The 16,495-nt window shown below is 39.9% G+C and overlaps 1 protein-coding gene across 1 annotated transcript in view; it reads left to right on the forward strand.

Annotated features, from left to right (window-relative positions):
- NET1 (neuroepithelial cell transforming 1) overlaps window positions 1-16,495 on the forward strand; it is a 99,015-nt gene that overhangs the window by 45,944 nt on the left and 36,576 nt on the right. Inside the window, exon 3 of the mRNA XM_089527437.1 lies at window positions 7,990-8,049. Coding sequence (XP_089383563.1) covers window positions 7,990-8,049 — 60 coding nt within the window. The remainder of the gene's footprint in view (window positions 1-7,989; window positions 8,050-16,495) is intronic.

Below are 16,495 nucleotides of genomic sequence, written 5' to 3' on the forward strand. Positions count from 1 at the left end.
GAATTTATTACAAACCATGTTTAATTTGCTAGATCCAGCTTTTCCTTCCATGCCATTTTGTGACTGGCCATGCCCTTATCCCTAGCAACCATTTTGTGATAGTTTTATATTAGCGCCAGTCTCCAGAGAATTCACACCAGATCTGTATGAGGCATAGGACATCTACAGTCAGGGCAGGAAAGATCTGGCACTTAAAAGTGGAATTACTGATAAGCAGCAAGAAGACCTCTAAATATATGTATATACTTTGCCCTTGTTTTCTTACACGAAGAAGTGTCAGCTTTTGCTTCTTTTCTGGGCCTCAGAAAAGCACATTGCAAACAGCAAACACACTCCATCCCTAGGCAATTAGCAATTTATATCATGGAGGCTCTTCCTGTGTATGCATTTATTTCCTGGAGTCCTTCTTGCTCCCACTGTTTATTTGTGCTATGGGAAACTATATGTGTCACTAGAGAATGAATGGTTGTAAGCATCTTTAAAGATTAATAACAGCACACAACATGTTGTTTAGTGCCCTGGAGAAGGCACACCTCAAACTAGAGACACAATATGGCAATGCTCCCTATTGATTTACTTAATGAAAGTTTGGGGATGCCATTATTAAAGTGTATGAACTGGTAACAATTGTTTGCCATCAACAGCTTTCTTCCCATAAGAGTTTTCATTTGGGACTGACATTGCCTTGAGAAGGGCTTCTCTGGGAGAAGTCAAATGCTGAGGTTCTCAGAATCCAGTGCGTACATTCAGAAAGCTTATTCTTTTAATTCCACTGGAATGGTGGCTCTGAAAATAAGCCAGCAAGAATTCACCATAGTACAGTATTTAAGACCTGGGAATGCAGTGGGTTGTGGAGAGAGGCACCTTATTCCTGATGATTGCCAGAGATCCAGGCTTAGGCAAATACAGGAGAGGTACAGCCCAGGAAAACCTGCAGCGGAGGCTTCAACATCTTGGTCCCAGCTGTGGTTGTAGTGGGAGTACTGGGAGACTATATTTTATTTATTTCTATGAGCTTTACCACCATGTACGCCCCACTCTTGTCTGATTTCAGAAGGTAGGCAGTGTCAGGATAGGTCAGATGGGAGATACCAGGGAATACCAGAGACCTCCAGGTAGGACTAAGAAAGAATTCTGCCTGGAAGCTTGGAAAGCCCCTGCCAAAATGGACAGTACTGGGGTAGATGGACTAATGTTGCAACCATAAGGCAGCTTCCAATGTTCCTGTATCTTGCCTTTCCCCCAAGAATGGGATTCAGGGTGGCTTAGATCACTTGTGTGATATCGTGTGGCCAGTGATTGCTGTTAATAGTGACCAGAGGATCCATTGTACCTGTGTCATGGGGTATCATTATAATGATTACATTATGGAGAAAAACTAGTCAAGGTCTGCCCTGTTGTTGCTGCTGCTGTTGTTGTTGTGTGACTTCAAATCCTTTCTGACCTATGACAACTCTAAAGCAAACACATTACAAGGTTTTCTTGGCAAGATTTGTCCAGAGGGGGGTTTGCCTTTCCATGGTATCCTCTGAGGCTGAGAGAATGTGACTTGCCTAAGGTCACCATGGCTTCGGGGATTCACACCCTGGTCTCCAGAGTCACTAGTCCTGCATTCAAACCACTACATCACACTGGGTGCCTTTAATGGTTTTTACCAGCCTCTACAGTGTCTCTTGTCTTTCTTCTCTCCCTGCAGTTCAGCCGCTACCCTTTGAAATCAATACAGTCGTTCTCCAAGAACTATTGACCGTAATGACAGCTTTTACAAAACTGAAGGATTGTGTGATTTTAGTGTTATCATCTGATTCTTCTGTGTCTAATTTAGACTGATAATCCTTCAAGCCAATGGCCCTACTCTTAAAAACAAATATTGGAAATCATGGAAACAAAAACAAAAAAAGCAAAAAAAAGTTACAAGCCATCGTTTATGGCTTGCCTTTTATCCATATTGCCATATTATGGGCCTCCCTGGGCTGTTTTAGACCAAAGAAAGGCTTTTTTCCCCAAGTAGGAATTAAACTGGAAGTCAATGTCCTTTTTTAAAATGAGCAAAATATTTTGAGGTGCTGGAGGGCTTCTCAGGCTTCAGAAACAATCCTTTGGGCCCACTACTGTTTAACATGAAAATATATGTCTGAGGGGATGCTTACCTTGCCCTGTTCTATTGCTTTAAGCACTTTTCTCCCATTTAAGTTTATTTCTGGTGCAGAAGGTAGACTGCTTAAAGCAATGGTGCACAGCGGGGTAACTTTGGCTTGCTTCCTCTGTATACTGTTTTTCATATTAAGAATGCTGTTCTCCTTTGTTCTTTATATGAATATGAGAGGCAAACTACGTATGACTGTTGGATCTGGACTGTAGGCAGATAGTAGCTGTCCAGCGATGTGAAGGGGGTCTTGCATATAACTGTCATACTCTGCACCAGATATGTCTTGCTTGCATCCCACTGTACGCTCCGATCAAGCTACTAGTCCTGCATGTTGTCAAAGCACCTACAAAAGCTGGTACAAACTCACAGCAGTGTGACTAAGCTGCTTCAGTAGACGCATATCTCACAGGTATTTACAAGAAAACACCTGTGACAAGGAATTTTTGTTTGCATAGGATTAAGATTAGGGGATGAATGCAAAATTAGGAGATTAGAACATACTGTTGCTTCTATCCTCCCCCTACCACAAGCAAAAAAACAAAACAAAAGCCTTTGTACCAGATCCTGATGCTGAATCAGCCATGGCACCCACAGTGGTTAGAGGTGGTTTTGCCCGTTTCTTCCTCTGAGATATAGCTCACTGCACCTGGTATTCCTTGGTGGGCTCCCATCCAAGTATTTATTAGAACCTGCTTAGCTTCCAAGATCAGATGGGATCTGGTGCCTTGAGGGTAGTTCTAGGATCCATTTCTTTGTCTTTTAAGCATTCCATGGTATCCATAGGACTCTTCTCCAGAATCACGTTTTGAATGTGTTTTTTCCCTATCAGTTTTCCATGAGCATTACTCACACATTTTCATACTGTAAGGTTGGTACTTTATCTTAAGAGTGCTATTGCTGCACTCTTAAGATAATGTGTTAACATTTGTTTTGTTTACCCTCCATTTTAGACCTGTAGTTCATGATGTTATTAGCCGTTTGATTTTGTGACGTTTGTTTTAGAGCAGGTTAAACTCGGCAGAAAAGAATAACACTATCAGGATGTCAGTCCAGTAAACGCTATAACTGCCTTGGTTCCCATTTTGGGAGAAAGGCAGGATATAAGTGCAATAAACAAATAAATAATATTTGTACAAGTTTAACACATGGTGGGTTTTTCAAGGAAGCTGTGCATTCTAATGAAGATACCAGGAGTTCAGACCTCACCTAACCTGTAGTACAGCCTCTAGGGTTTCCCTGTTTTGACAACCCAGGTTTGTTGCAAGATCAACCTGTAAGTGATGACATGTGTTGATTAACCTGACTTTGGTGTCTCCTACTTCCGTCCATTTCACCACATCGATAAAGCTAGGAATATTAAGTTTGAACCTGGAGAACTGAATGTAAGTGCCTGCCCAGCCATTGCATTCATTGGATACCATTCTCAGACCAACTATCTCACAAAATTCTGATGATAAAATGGAGATAAAATCAACACAGTGCCGAGGTCTTTAGGGGTAGAGTAGAATATAAATGTAACGAAAAATATGTTTTAGTGATAGAAATAGAACAGCCCCTTTCCTCTGAGGGAGTTTTCTGCCCTTACAAATAAAATTATCTTTATTAGTTGACACAGTCCTTAAGAACACCTATTTTGGGGGAGTGAAAAACCCTCTCCTTCCCCTCTCATTTCCATCTTTAAAAGGAGAGTGTGCAACATTTCAGTACCTTTTGTTGAATCTAAATAAAACCTTTTGCTTTCCCCTCACCCTTGCAGCCTTTCTTCCACAGGGACTGATCTAAGGAGGGTTTAAAAACTGTTCTTCCAGCCTGAGAATGAATGATCAACTAGAGAGGCCTTTGTTACTTGGAGCCATTTGAATGCCATTGGTTTTCTTTAAGAGTCTGTTTCTGATTTAGTAGACACGAAACAGCTGGCTTTGCTGTCAAACGTCTGCTATTTGCATGAAACTTAACTAGGGCAAGAACAATGAAGGGTCCAGCCAAAGCAAGACCTATTAAACTAGTCTAGCCAGTCTCAAAAACAAACCTTTGGATTTCCTTTAGAGTCTGGAATTGGAAGACACTCAGGTCCATACATTGGGAATAAAGCTGAATTGAAGGAACTATATATATTTCTGATCAAAAAACAATTTTGGATTATTGCAAGGTATACACCAAGAAAATTATGGAAACTGCAAATGCTACAATTTTCTGTTTTCTCCATGCATGTAAATTTGCTAATTGTTCCAGTGAATAATTTTTAATTACCTGATAGGTATGGATAGCAATGTTTTGGAGAGCAAAGACCTTCTCCTCTCAATGTTTAATTGCTGTTAACTGCTCTCAAGTCGATTTTAACTTGAACTCTATGAATGAGAGACCTCCAGGTTGCCCTTTCATCAACAGCCCTGCTCAGGTCTTACACATTCAGGGCCCCTGGCATCCATGATTGACTCTATCAATCTGCAATGCAATCTTCCTCATTTCCTGCTGCCTTCTACCTTATCAAGCTTTACTGTCTTTTCTAGTCAGGTCTTCTCATGATACAGGGGGTCCTTGCAATCTCTTGGAATTTGGTTTAGTTCCAGGACCTTCCATGGATACCAAAATCTGTGGAGGCTCAAGTCCCATTAAAGACAGTGGTGTAGCAAAATAGTGTCCCTTAAATAAAATAAGTAAACAGATATGGAAACAAAACGGTGGACAACAGATTGGAAATGATCAATATATCCATCCACAAAAAAGGGAGACACAAAGAGTGCAGCAACTATAGGACCATAGCATTAATTTACCACACGAGCAAAATTATGCTCAAAATTGTACAGCATGGACTCCAATCATATATGGAGAGAGAAATGCTAGAGATAAAGGCATGGTTCAGAAGAGGAAGAAACTCTAGGGACCACATCAAAGACATATGATAGTTAATAGAGGATGCCAAGGAATTCCAGAAGAAAATCAGCATATGTTTTATAGTTAAATCCTTTGACTGTATAGATCACAAAAAGCTACAGAATGCTTTTAAAGGCATGAGAGTCCCACTACATTTGATAGTCTTGATGAGAAATCTGTACTTAAGACAAGAGGCTATGGTTAGAACAGAATATGGAGAAACAGAATGGTCCCCAATTGGCAAAAGGGTCAGGCAAGGATGCATCCTATCACCCTGTTTGTTCAACTTGTATGCAGAAAATATGCTTTGATTGAGAGTTCCTGCATGGCAATATGGGGTTGGACTGGGTGGCCCTTGTGGTCCCTTCCAATTCTATGATTCTATGGAAATGATCAACAGGTTTAATAATAATAATAATAATAATAATAATAATAATAATGATAATAATAATTTATTTATAGCCCGCCCAATCACAAGGAATCTAGGCGGGTTACAACAGTAAAAATAAAGATAATAAAATAAAATACAATAAATAAATAAAATACAATAAAATTAAAGAGAGCGAAGTGAGTACATTCACAGTTAGGCCTGATGGAAGTTGGGCCTCTCTTTTTAATTTCCTCCCAGGTCTGATGGTGATGTCATGGAGGGAGGGCTCTTCTTCTTGAGACAAGGATTTTATTTTAATTAATTTTAATGTAATTCTTCTCATTAAATTTAAGAGAAGAATTGGTGGACAGAGTGACATAAGTCACAGTAAATGTTTAGACTCAGAAGAAGCAGGGGTGAAGATAGGAAGAAGGAATACCAACAATCTAGGATATGCAGATGATACTATACTACTAGCAGAAAATATCATAGATTGGAACAATTGTTAAGGAAGGTCAAAGAAGAACAGTTGGCCCTTTTTATACACGGATTTTTTATACATGGATTCAAGCATACACACTTTGAAAACGTTAAAAAAAGTATACATTTCAAACATCAAACCTTGATTTTCCATTTTTTTTTAAATAAGGGACACATTTAATGGGACTTGAGTATACATGGATTTTGTTATACACAGGGGATCTTGAAACCAAACCCCAACATATAACAAGGGTCCACTGTTGTTAAAGAGTCCCTGTACCTTGGATCAAACATTGATCAGGGAGGAGACAGCAGTCAAGAAATAAGAAGAAAACTAGGAATTGGAAGGGCTGTCATGAAAGAACTAGACAGGATCCTAAAGCGTAAAGATAAAGATGGTTTAGTGCTCTTCTTTATCTTTACTCTAATTTTAGATATTAGCAGTTCATGGTCTATTCCAAAAACTGCTCCTGCTCTTGTTTTTGTAGAAAAAGGGGCGCTTCTCCATCATCTCCTTCCAATTAGGTAGTCTATTTGGTTTCTATATTGGCCATCCAGCGATGTCCATGTATACAGTCGCTACTTGGGTTGCTTGAAATATGTGTTTCCTATGCTGTGCTCATTATGGTTATACAGATGTGTTTTCCTTGAAGTCTTTTTGGCCTTGCAAAATTGAATCCATCATTCCCCTGCTTCATTTCTTGAGCCTAGGCCAAATTTTCCTCTAATCTGTTTCCTATTTTTGCATTCCACTTACCTCTGATGAACAAGAAGTTCTGTTTTGGTGTGTGATGATCAACTTCCTTGTGGACTATAGTGCAGAATCTTTCCGTTCTTCTTCTGCCTCTGTAGTTGGAGCATAATCTTGGATTATGGTTATATTGATGTGTTTTCCTTGAAGTCTTTTTTGATGTGTGACTTTGCATTGTATCCTTTAACTGCTTTTGCAACATATAAATGCCACCCCATTTGTTCTTAGATTTTCATTTGCTGTGCAAAAAACACAGCATGTGGTACTACTTCATAAGGTCTGTGTTTTAAATATCTCTGAGGGGGTCTGCCATCCAGTCCCACTTGCCTAAGCCCTTCTATTCTGCTTCTCTCCTTTATGCATCACAACACTTGGTCTCCATAGTGTCATTTCAGAATAAAGGAAGACCACTGCTATATGTAGTATCCATTTGAACTGCTGTGCAACAAACAAAAACATTGTTTTGTGTTTACAGAGATCCCATGTGATGTTGTAATAATTGCTTTTAAGCTTTTAGGGGGAATAGATCCATATGTGTTGTTACAGCAGGGCCCGACACAAACTGAGGACAGTACTGTAGGACTGGAACATATACCTCTATCCTGGCAATGGGGGAGTTCTCTTGATCACCTGAAAGTAAATTCCACTGTGAGGAAAAAAAACAGGGACAGAAGTAATTCCAAGTTCCATGTTTTGTTTGTTGTAGTGGGTAGAACCTAGAAGTGGGAGCTGCTTACATTGTCCCATAGTACATGACATTTCAAAACAAAACATAGAACTACCAAAGCTTTTGGTATCAGAGTACAGCAGGCCCTCAGAATCCATGAGCTTGCCATCTGCTGATTTAACTATCTGTGGATGGCAAGCCCTGATACTTTTAATGGGGTGTGTGTGCATGCAGCACATTAGCAGCCATTCGCATGTTGTGCCTGCCATTGAAATAAATGGGACTTGAGGTCCAGCCTGGGGGTTCCGGATCCCCTGCAGACACGAAGGGTGGCCTGTATCATTAAGTAAGTTCTTCAGTGAATTTCAGGTGTTAATGGCCTTTTAATTCATAGTATTTTCCTTCATTTTAGTGTTTCTTTGGTCTCTCTCTCTCTCTCTTTAAACCTTCTAACTTGAAGGAATACAAAGAAGGCAACAAAAGTTTTAAGCACTTAGGTTCTGTGTCAGGCCAGGGCAAATGACGCTAACTGCTAGAATGAAATACCCTTGGCTTGTTTATATCCTTGTTGACCAAAAGGAGGGCAGCTTTGGAATTGGTTTTGAATTCTGTAGTCATATGGGGGAAAGCCCATTTCCTTCATTGGATTTCAAAGCCAGGAACATAATTTGTATAACTTTTGGTTTCTTTTCTTGCAGAAGAGGAAACGGAGAGAGAGAGATGACGATGTTGTCAGCATTTGTAGCCTCGATCTTAAGGTAATGAAAACATCTTGTCCTGACTGTATTGGCAAGTAAGCTCTTGCATCTACACAGGTTCTTAGTTTACTCTATCTTGGAGGCTTATGGCAGACCATTTTTCCTTCCTGCTCTCGAGGGTCTTCCAGTGTATTTGAGAGGGTTCTGTTTAATCACTGAAAGACAAACTGAGAGTAACTTTGCCAGGGGCTGCCCAGCTCAACTTCCCCAGGGCCAAGCTCAATGCGTTCTGTCCACTTACCATGGCTGGCAAAGTTACTTTCTGTGATGAAACTTCATTCATTCATTACAATGTATTTATTTATTATATAATAAGCCTGAGGGGGCAGGGAACCATCTAATTAAAAATAATAATTGTAAGTTGCTCTGATAGCCATTAGGGCTGAATGGCGGGGTATAAATACAATAAATAATATAATATAATACAAAGTTTTCATTTTTTGGAAGCTATTGCACATTTCCAACCCTGTCTGTGTGACTGTGTGGGCTGTAGACATCTGCTGTTCCATTCTTACTATTTAGCTGAAAATTACACTGCCTTATGATACATAGTAAAAAAAAAAAGATTATGTTTACATACATTTACAAGAAGCTGTTATTAAACCTCTCTTCCAGGAAAATGTTATTAAAAGGGGCAGTTTTTCTGTATACCCATTAACTGGTTGTGTTCCACAGTGGTAGCATTGTCAACAGATGCCCACGTGGCATTCCACAATTTATCCAACTGTTCTCCACCTGAGCCTTTCCATATTCAACCCCATCACTTAATTAATAATAATAATAATAATAATAATTTTATTTATGTTTCCCCGCCTCTCCCAGTGGATCGAAGCGGGGTTACAGACTTCTTCCCTGTTGTCTGACTTGGGTCTAACACAGACTGTAAAGAACTGCTACCATAAGTATTCAAGATTGTGCTGCCCAATATTTTTGTGTTTAGTGGTTTTGTAATTCTAAATTGTATGAGGGAGTATTTTTAGATGCATATCTTCATGTGGGATTTGAAACATGGTGTCGCGTGTCATCTTGAGCACACAATGGAAAAGTGATTTAAGATACACTTTAAATCTGTACAGTGCCAAATGTGCTTCAAGAGACCCTTCAGCTAAGGGTACTGCTTTCTAAAATGGATCCCAGATGCTGCATGAAATTCCGTGTGCAATACTTCAAAAAGCAAAGTTCTGTGCCTGAATGCCTTAGGATTTATGGCTTTGATATTCCTCGGTTTGAGTATGGATGTATGTGTGCACATGTAAAGTACCTTAGGCTTCTCTCGTGGTGGTAGGACTGTGTTACACAAATTGAGCACTATCTTAAGAGGAACTAACATATAACATTGTTGGTTCAGGTCATCTTTCTGCAAATCTGAGCCTATGGGGGGAAATAAAAGTGAAAATTAGCAGTGGCTAAAGGTAGTGGCCTTTATAATGTGCTGCTGCTTGACCATTCATGTTTGCATGATGAAGCAAAGTCTTCTTCAGAGAATAAGCAGTACTTTTCCTGCATGTAACTTTATCTTTTTCTGGGCAATGTATCTAAAGTAAATACCATGAGATCGGAGTTTGTGGAGTGCTTGGCTTTTCAAGAGATATTCAGGTCAGGGACAAAACCTCTGTTAGGCCTTTAAGTACTGCAGTATGCTGTCCTATCTGCTGCTCCTTCTCTGAAGATATGGCTGCAGTAGGAATCTTTATTTTATTTATTCATTAAAATATTTATATCCTGCCCTTTATCCCAGGATCTCAGTCTTGTGTCTTGAGAGGGGAAAATATCACTTCTGTGAAGTGTTAACTTTGGAGTCCAAAGCCAAAGAGCTCTTACAGCTTCTTTGTAAATGTAAGTCAAATTTGCTTTACGGGAATTATATCCCCAGTAATTGTCTCTGTTGCCAATTAATGGTTAAATGAAGTTTAAAAATATCACCTCACTTTTTATGACATCTCCAGAGTGAGTTCATTCCCCTGGGAAAGCCTTTAAAAAAGATCTAGGTTCCAAGTGCAGAATCCTTCAAGTCACAAAAAGTAAATATCCCAGAGGGCTGGCCACAACACACAAGCAATTCTCTCACAGTTGTGTTTGTGTGCTTCCTCTTGGATGTTTCAGACCATATTTTCTGCTCTCCAGCTGTGGAAGAACTGAGGTTGAGTGTCATCAGTATAGTAAACAGACTACAACTTGGGAGACACCTCTCTGAAAGGCAATACGTGTCTTTCGTCAGGTGTGTTCAGACACTATGCCTCTTCCCACCCACTGATGGCTCTTTGCCTGCTGCTGTGGCACTCCCTAAATTCTCAGCTCTCTCAATCAAGACCTCATTTCCTCCTTCTTCTCAAGCTAACTTCTTTATTGAAGCCTATCCAGAAGCACATATGGCACAGATATGCTAAAGACACCAGATCCTTTCTGATTTTGGAAGCTAAGCAGAGCCAGTCCTGGTTAGTACTTGAGTGGGAGACTGCCAACGAATACCAGGTGCTGGAAGCTCTGTTTCAGAGGAAGGAACTGATAAAGCCATCTCTGAATATTCCTCGCCTAAGAAAACCCTATGAAATCTTTGGCATCACCATAAGTTGACAGACGACTTGAAGGCATACCCAAAAAGCACTCTGCATTCACCAAACTTGCTCTCACTTTGAGCTGACCCAGCCACATCCTATGGCTAACTGGCCAGTCTCAAAAGAGTTTTCACCCACTTAACATCTTCAAAGGCAAATATTTCCAAAAGGCAGCAATCCATGTAAATAGATTATGTCGCTGCTATTAAGCCTAATACACATTTCAATGGCTTTTGAGGGCTCTGTTCAAAGTTAATGTGTGATAGCATTAGTAAATTAAATCTATTGCAATTGTAATGGTTCTGATCAAGGTTCATCTTTAAAAGGTGTGTCTGTAATTGACATGGTATATAGTTTGTTTTAATTTGGACTAGTCAAACAGAAGTGTTGCATTTGTCAATAGCATTGCAATAGCATGGAGCTCACACCCCTCAGAGCACACTTTGGTCTCATTTATAGCTGGTACAGATCAAGGTAAGAGCCCTAAGTAAACACCATTTACATCTTGAATGCGTACGGCCATTTTAACATTCAAAGCTAACAAAGTGGAAGGTTAGCTCTTACTTTTCAGCAGTTCATGTTCTGCAGTTCCTAGGTTTCTCTTGCTGATATCAGTTTTAAAATGCTTTCACTTCTCTCCAGTATTCAGGCCAATCCATTTTGTGTAATGTTGGTCCAGAAAATGGGAAGAACAGAAGCAGTAGCTTTTGTTGGACCCCCTTGTTGCTATTGCCATTTGCCAACAAACATTAACCCATTGCAAAAAACCTTGCTTGTTGTGAACATAATGGCAGTATCTTTCAAGGGATGATAGCAAGTGTTTGCTGCCCTTCCTTTTAAAGCTAATCAGTAAGGCTTCCTCGGTAACCCAGGACTCCTCTTCACCCTATTATGTCTGCTTCCATCCCTGAGGGATCCCTCTGGTTGAAGGTTTTTACATGGCCAGTTTCCAGATTTATTCCTAAATGCTGATGTTTTTACCTGGCAAATGGATTAATAAGGAGACAGCCATGGCATGTGTTATAGAAGAGAACAAATGCATTGTTGTTAACTTTTGCTGTTTTCTGTGTAGTCCTTGAGCATACATCCATGTTGGCACTTTCCTGGCACTTATTAGTATCTATGGCCCAATACGTTCTTATTTATTTATTATTTATTTGTGGTATTTATACCCCGCCCTTCAGCCCTAAAGTTGTCAAGATTTGAATTTTCAGTGAGATTGTTAAGGTCTCCTGTGCCATGAGACAGATGTAGTGGCAAAAGTATGTTCAAGGGAAGGCCTAGTCATACAACTGGAAAGTCTTTCACTGCGTTCTTCACCTTTGAGACCATGTAGAAGAAGTTGTAGCATAAGCTTTCATACACTTGGTCTACTTCATCAGAGAAAAGCTTATGCCACAGCTTCTTTTGCATAGTTAGTCTCAAAAGTGCTACAAGATTCCTCTTCATACTGATATTCCAGACTAACATGGCTATGTCTTTGTATTCTACCTTCTCCACACATCACCCTTTGCTGCTAAAACTGAGGACGAATGGGATAGTTCAATTTATTAATTTCCCCCACTTTCATGACAAAATACTCTAAACTACTCCTTGGTGAACCTTTTCCTCTTGGTGGTCCCATTCATGCCTCTTTAAAAAAGAATGTCTTACTTGTCTGCCACATGTGCTAGTTAGAAATGGCTGCACTGTAAATGCTAAATGGTTCAGATACCAACAATTTGCCCTAGAAAAACCTTTGGGGACAGTACTTCTGTGAAGATGCCAATGGTCTCTGGGGGTTTTCACTTGTGCTCTTTTTGTTCTGCCTTTCTACCCATGATAGTCTATCACCTTACTTCATTGTAGGTCTCCTTTACATACCTGTGGAAGCTAGTGGTCTGCTATACAGTAGTTGTTTATGACCCAGTACAATGGCCTCCAAGGTACTTTAGCTTACCTTGAGAATTTGGTGCATTATCATAAAACTATAGTGCCTGGGGTTCCTTGATAAATTTATGGCTGTTAAAATCGGTTGACATTTGGCAAGAGCACAATTTGGCCTTACACAAAACTTTCCTTGTGTGTACTCCACTCCACTACTAACTCTTCTGTTATGTAAGCTGGAAATTAATAATTCATGCCAGGTGAGTCCTTAAAGTGTATGTATTCAGAAGGTGTGGATGCACTGTTTGTTAGCAACAAGATTGTGTCCATTGGCAGAGAAGGAAGGAGAACTGTGGAGCTTGCAAAGGGGCACAATGGAGCCATTATGAGTCATTTCCGTAACCTAAGCTAGTCTGAGTTTTAGTTCCTCAGAATCCAGGCCAGGAACAGTAGAAGCACTTTCTCTTTTGAGGAAGAAGTAAGACTTTTTTTGCATAAGAAAATGTTAACATTAAAAAGAGCATTGCTATAAGATAGGGTTTATAAAAATGCAGCAAACTTGCCACTACCCAAAACTGCATGACTCTTTCTGCTACTCACATAGGAATCACTAAAGAGTTACAGTATCTGTGTCCATCTGTACTTAGTTATACCCTGTGTATTTTCTCTCAGTTCATGAGAGCATCAGAAGAGCCCTGCCAGAACAGATAAAAGTCAGTCTTAATTCTGCTTTCAAGAGTAGCCATCAGATGCATTAATTCATCCACTTTTATATTTATAAAAGGGCTTTTATTTTAACCCTTATGCTCTAGAATTTTTTTAAAAACTGTTGGCATTGTGTGAATTGAGGGCTATTTTCTGACACCAGCGAAAATTCCCGTGCATTCGGGACTGTGATGAAGGTTGTGATTAGGGCAAGGTTTGGCATTTCTAATGAGATTTGCAACATAACCCCTCCAATAGAAGAAATGTTGACTTCCTCCAAATGGATATCCGCCAACCTTCAGACTGCTTTGCTGCATTTATGGTTCACTAAAAAAACAGTAATGGACACCCACCACCATCCAGTATGTTGTATTTGCTGGGGCAAAATAATACTCTAATGACCAACGGCAATTTTTGGGACAGCTTTTGTTCCAGCAGTGTATGTGTTTGTAAAACAAAAAAAAATGTACATGACAAGGATTAAATGTGTAGTAACTGTTTACGTTTGTGAAGATGACAGTACTGTGGAATGTCTAGACTGTGGGTGTAGTTCTGTGTCACTTCAGCAGCTAAAATCTCTTAAATTAGTGTTTCCCAACCTTTTCTATGCCCCATACTCCTAGGAAAGGGTTGATTAATGTGTGCATCCCCACCAAAAGTAGCATCAACTTTGAAGATGAAGTAGCCTAATTTCTAATTTTTGAACCACATACAATACTGCATGTTTTCCCATCAGATACAAGTGGAGTGGAAGGAGAGGTCAGCTTTGCATTTGAAAGGGAGAAAAGACTAGTTTTGAGCTTTAAACAAGGGTCCTGTGCTGCTCAGTTCAGTTCAGAAATCTGTTCCTCCTGCCTGCAATCTCTCTGGTTCAAAGGAGGTTTTGGCCCTGTGCAGGGCCCTTGTTTATAGATAAAGAAAGAATCGATTAAGAAAATCTCTCTCTCTCTCTCTCATATATGTGTGTGTATACCCACAAACAGGATGCTTCATAAAATTAAGTAAGATAAGTGAAAAGCCCAGTTGAGATAATTAGAGCATAAAAAGGTCCAATTTTCTCAATACTGAAACCAGTAACATAACAAATTACATTTCATCCAAGTAAAACAAATAATTCAGCAATACTACTTTGAAATGGTAATATCCCAAGCTCTAAAAATGGAACTGTGTGTAAAAACCATGACCCTGTGGAATGTTTCTGCTCCAGGTTTCAACTAAAGAAGCAAGGGTGCAAAACACACTGCAGAAATAATCCAGTTTGAGACTGCTTTAATTGCTCTTGCTCAGTGCTAGGGAATCCTAATTGTAGTTTATTGTGGCACCAGAGCTCTGTGACAGAGAAGGCTAAATGTCTCACAAAACTACAATTCTTAGGATTCCCTAGCACTGAGCCAAGGCAGTTAAAGCGGTCTCAAACTGGATTATTTCTGCCCCATTTTCTATGCCCCAACTTTGTTGGATCAAAGTTCTCATTAGATTCCTTTAAGGTCCTCCTCTCACCTGGTTAGATTTTTTTTTTAACCCTAAAGATCTTTTGAACTTCTGCTGACCTTCAGGTTTCCCCAAGCATGCTGAAACATTCCCCTTGTAAATGGGTTGGTGCAATTCTGGCTACATAAATGATGGGAGTTGTTAGTACATCCTGCATACCCTACATTATGTTTGGGGTCTCCAGATTTTCATATTCTTAAGAGGTCATGATTTGAAAGACCAGGTGAATTTTCCATGGGAAGGACATAGAGACCTGAAGACATGGGGAGAAACCCAGAGGATTCTAAGATAAAAGCTAAATGGGTGTGCTGACCACTCCTTTCTCCTCCAGGCCCTCCTCTGTATATTCTCTTGCACCAAGAGACAAAGGAGTTCTCATTGCACCGAAGGCAGTGAGCCAATGCTTCCTACCTTCCCCCTCCCTGTTCCCAGCCAACTTCCCTGTCTTTCAACTCTGGAGTTGTCCTAATCATTTGCTGTCTTTGTAACTCCAAAGTTAAAGCCATCAACCTCAACTGGTTTGAAATCCGGTGTCCATTCCTGGGAAGACCATCAGGTCTTTGTTCCCTTGCAAAGATAGCACACCTCTTGACACGAGGATCCCAATCCAAATGCAGTCCCAAACCTAACCTCCTTGCACACAGCACACATAGTTGGCTCCCAGTCTATGCTCCATGTATTGAGTATGTCACCCTCAGTCTGAGTTATGTCCCTTTTTTTGTGGTCCCCTCTACAGGACAGGTAATTATCACCCCTCTGCCCCCCAAAAACCCCATTGTCCAGTATCCATACCTCTGTTTCAGTTAGCTTTGAGTGCCATGTCTTTCTGAATTACTATACTGGTATAAGTAGGTGAAAACGCTCCTCAAGTTAAGCAGCCTTTCATAAGCTTCCTTGAACTAAACAATTCCTCAACTTTTAAGAGAAGCTCACACACACACCCGTCCACCCCACCTTCTTTGGGTAACAGAGTCAGACAGCTAAGATTAGTATTGTGCATTTAAACATAACAATTAATGTAGACAACATAACTACTACTCATTGATTTCTCTTAATTCTCCATTTATTTGTTTAATCCTCCTTTAATCTAAACCTGTAGACATCATCATAAATGTAATTACGCATTGTGTGGAGAATGCGGATTGTGGCTCCCCCCCTTCCGTGCCTGAACTATAGCTTGAGGCTATTCAAAGGCATTGATGGACTGTAGATTTAAAGGAGAAAAAGGACCTTGTCATACATCATATGACTCATTTATAAAATTAGGTGATCTAAGTTATGATGGTAACATGTAGCTCAGGTGACTTTAAAGGGAGGTTAGGTAAACTCTGAGGAGCAGTTGCTACAATTTGAAGCAGCTAAATGGAGCCTTTACATTCAGAGGCCATATTGGAATATTAGTTTATGGAGACAAAGCTCGAGAGAAACAGATTCTGAGCTTTCTTTGGAGACATCTGGATGACCCTTTTTTAGATTAGATTGACTTTTTGTTTTATTATTTACATGTTTTGTCATGATGAAGTATCTTGGAGAACCAGCAATCTAGTGATACTTTAGGACTCCCTAGCTTTTGTGCTACTACTGCATTATAAATTCCTATATGATAACCAAGCAAAAAACAAACAATGACAACCAAGCAAATAAGGGAGTGAAGGTGTATCCACACTGCAGAATTAAAGCTTACAGAATCCTAGAATTAATAGTTTGGTGTAGCACCAGACTTCTGTGACAGACCAGGCTGAATACCTTAACAAACTACAACTCCCAGGATTCTACAGGATGGAGCCATGAGAGTTGAAGTGGTGTCAAACTGCTTTAATTTTGCAATG

The sequence above is a fragment of the Sceloporus occidentalis genome, unplaced genomic scaffold (genome assembly GCF_023333645.1).
Source record: "Sceloporus occidentalis isolate IW3139 unplaced genomic scaffold, rSceOcc1.0.p SCAF_5, whole genome shotgun sequence".
Taxonomy (NCBI): Eukaryota; Metazoa; Chordata; class Lepidosauria; order Squamata; family Phrynosomatidae; genus Sceloporus; species Sceloporus occidentalis.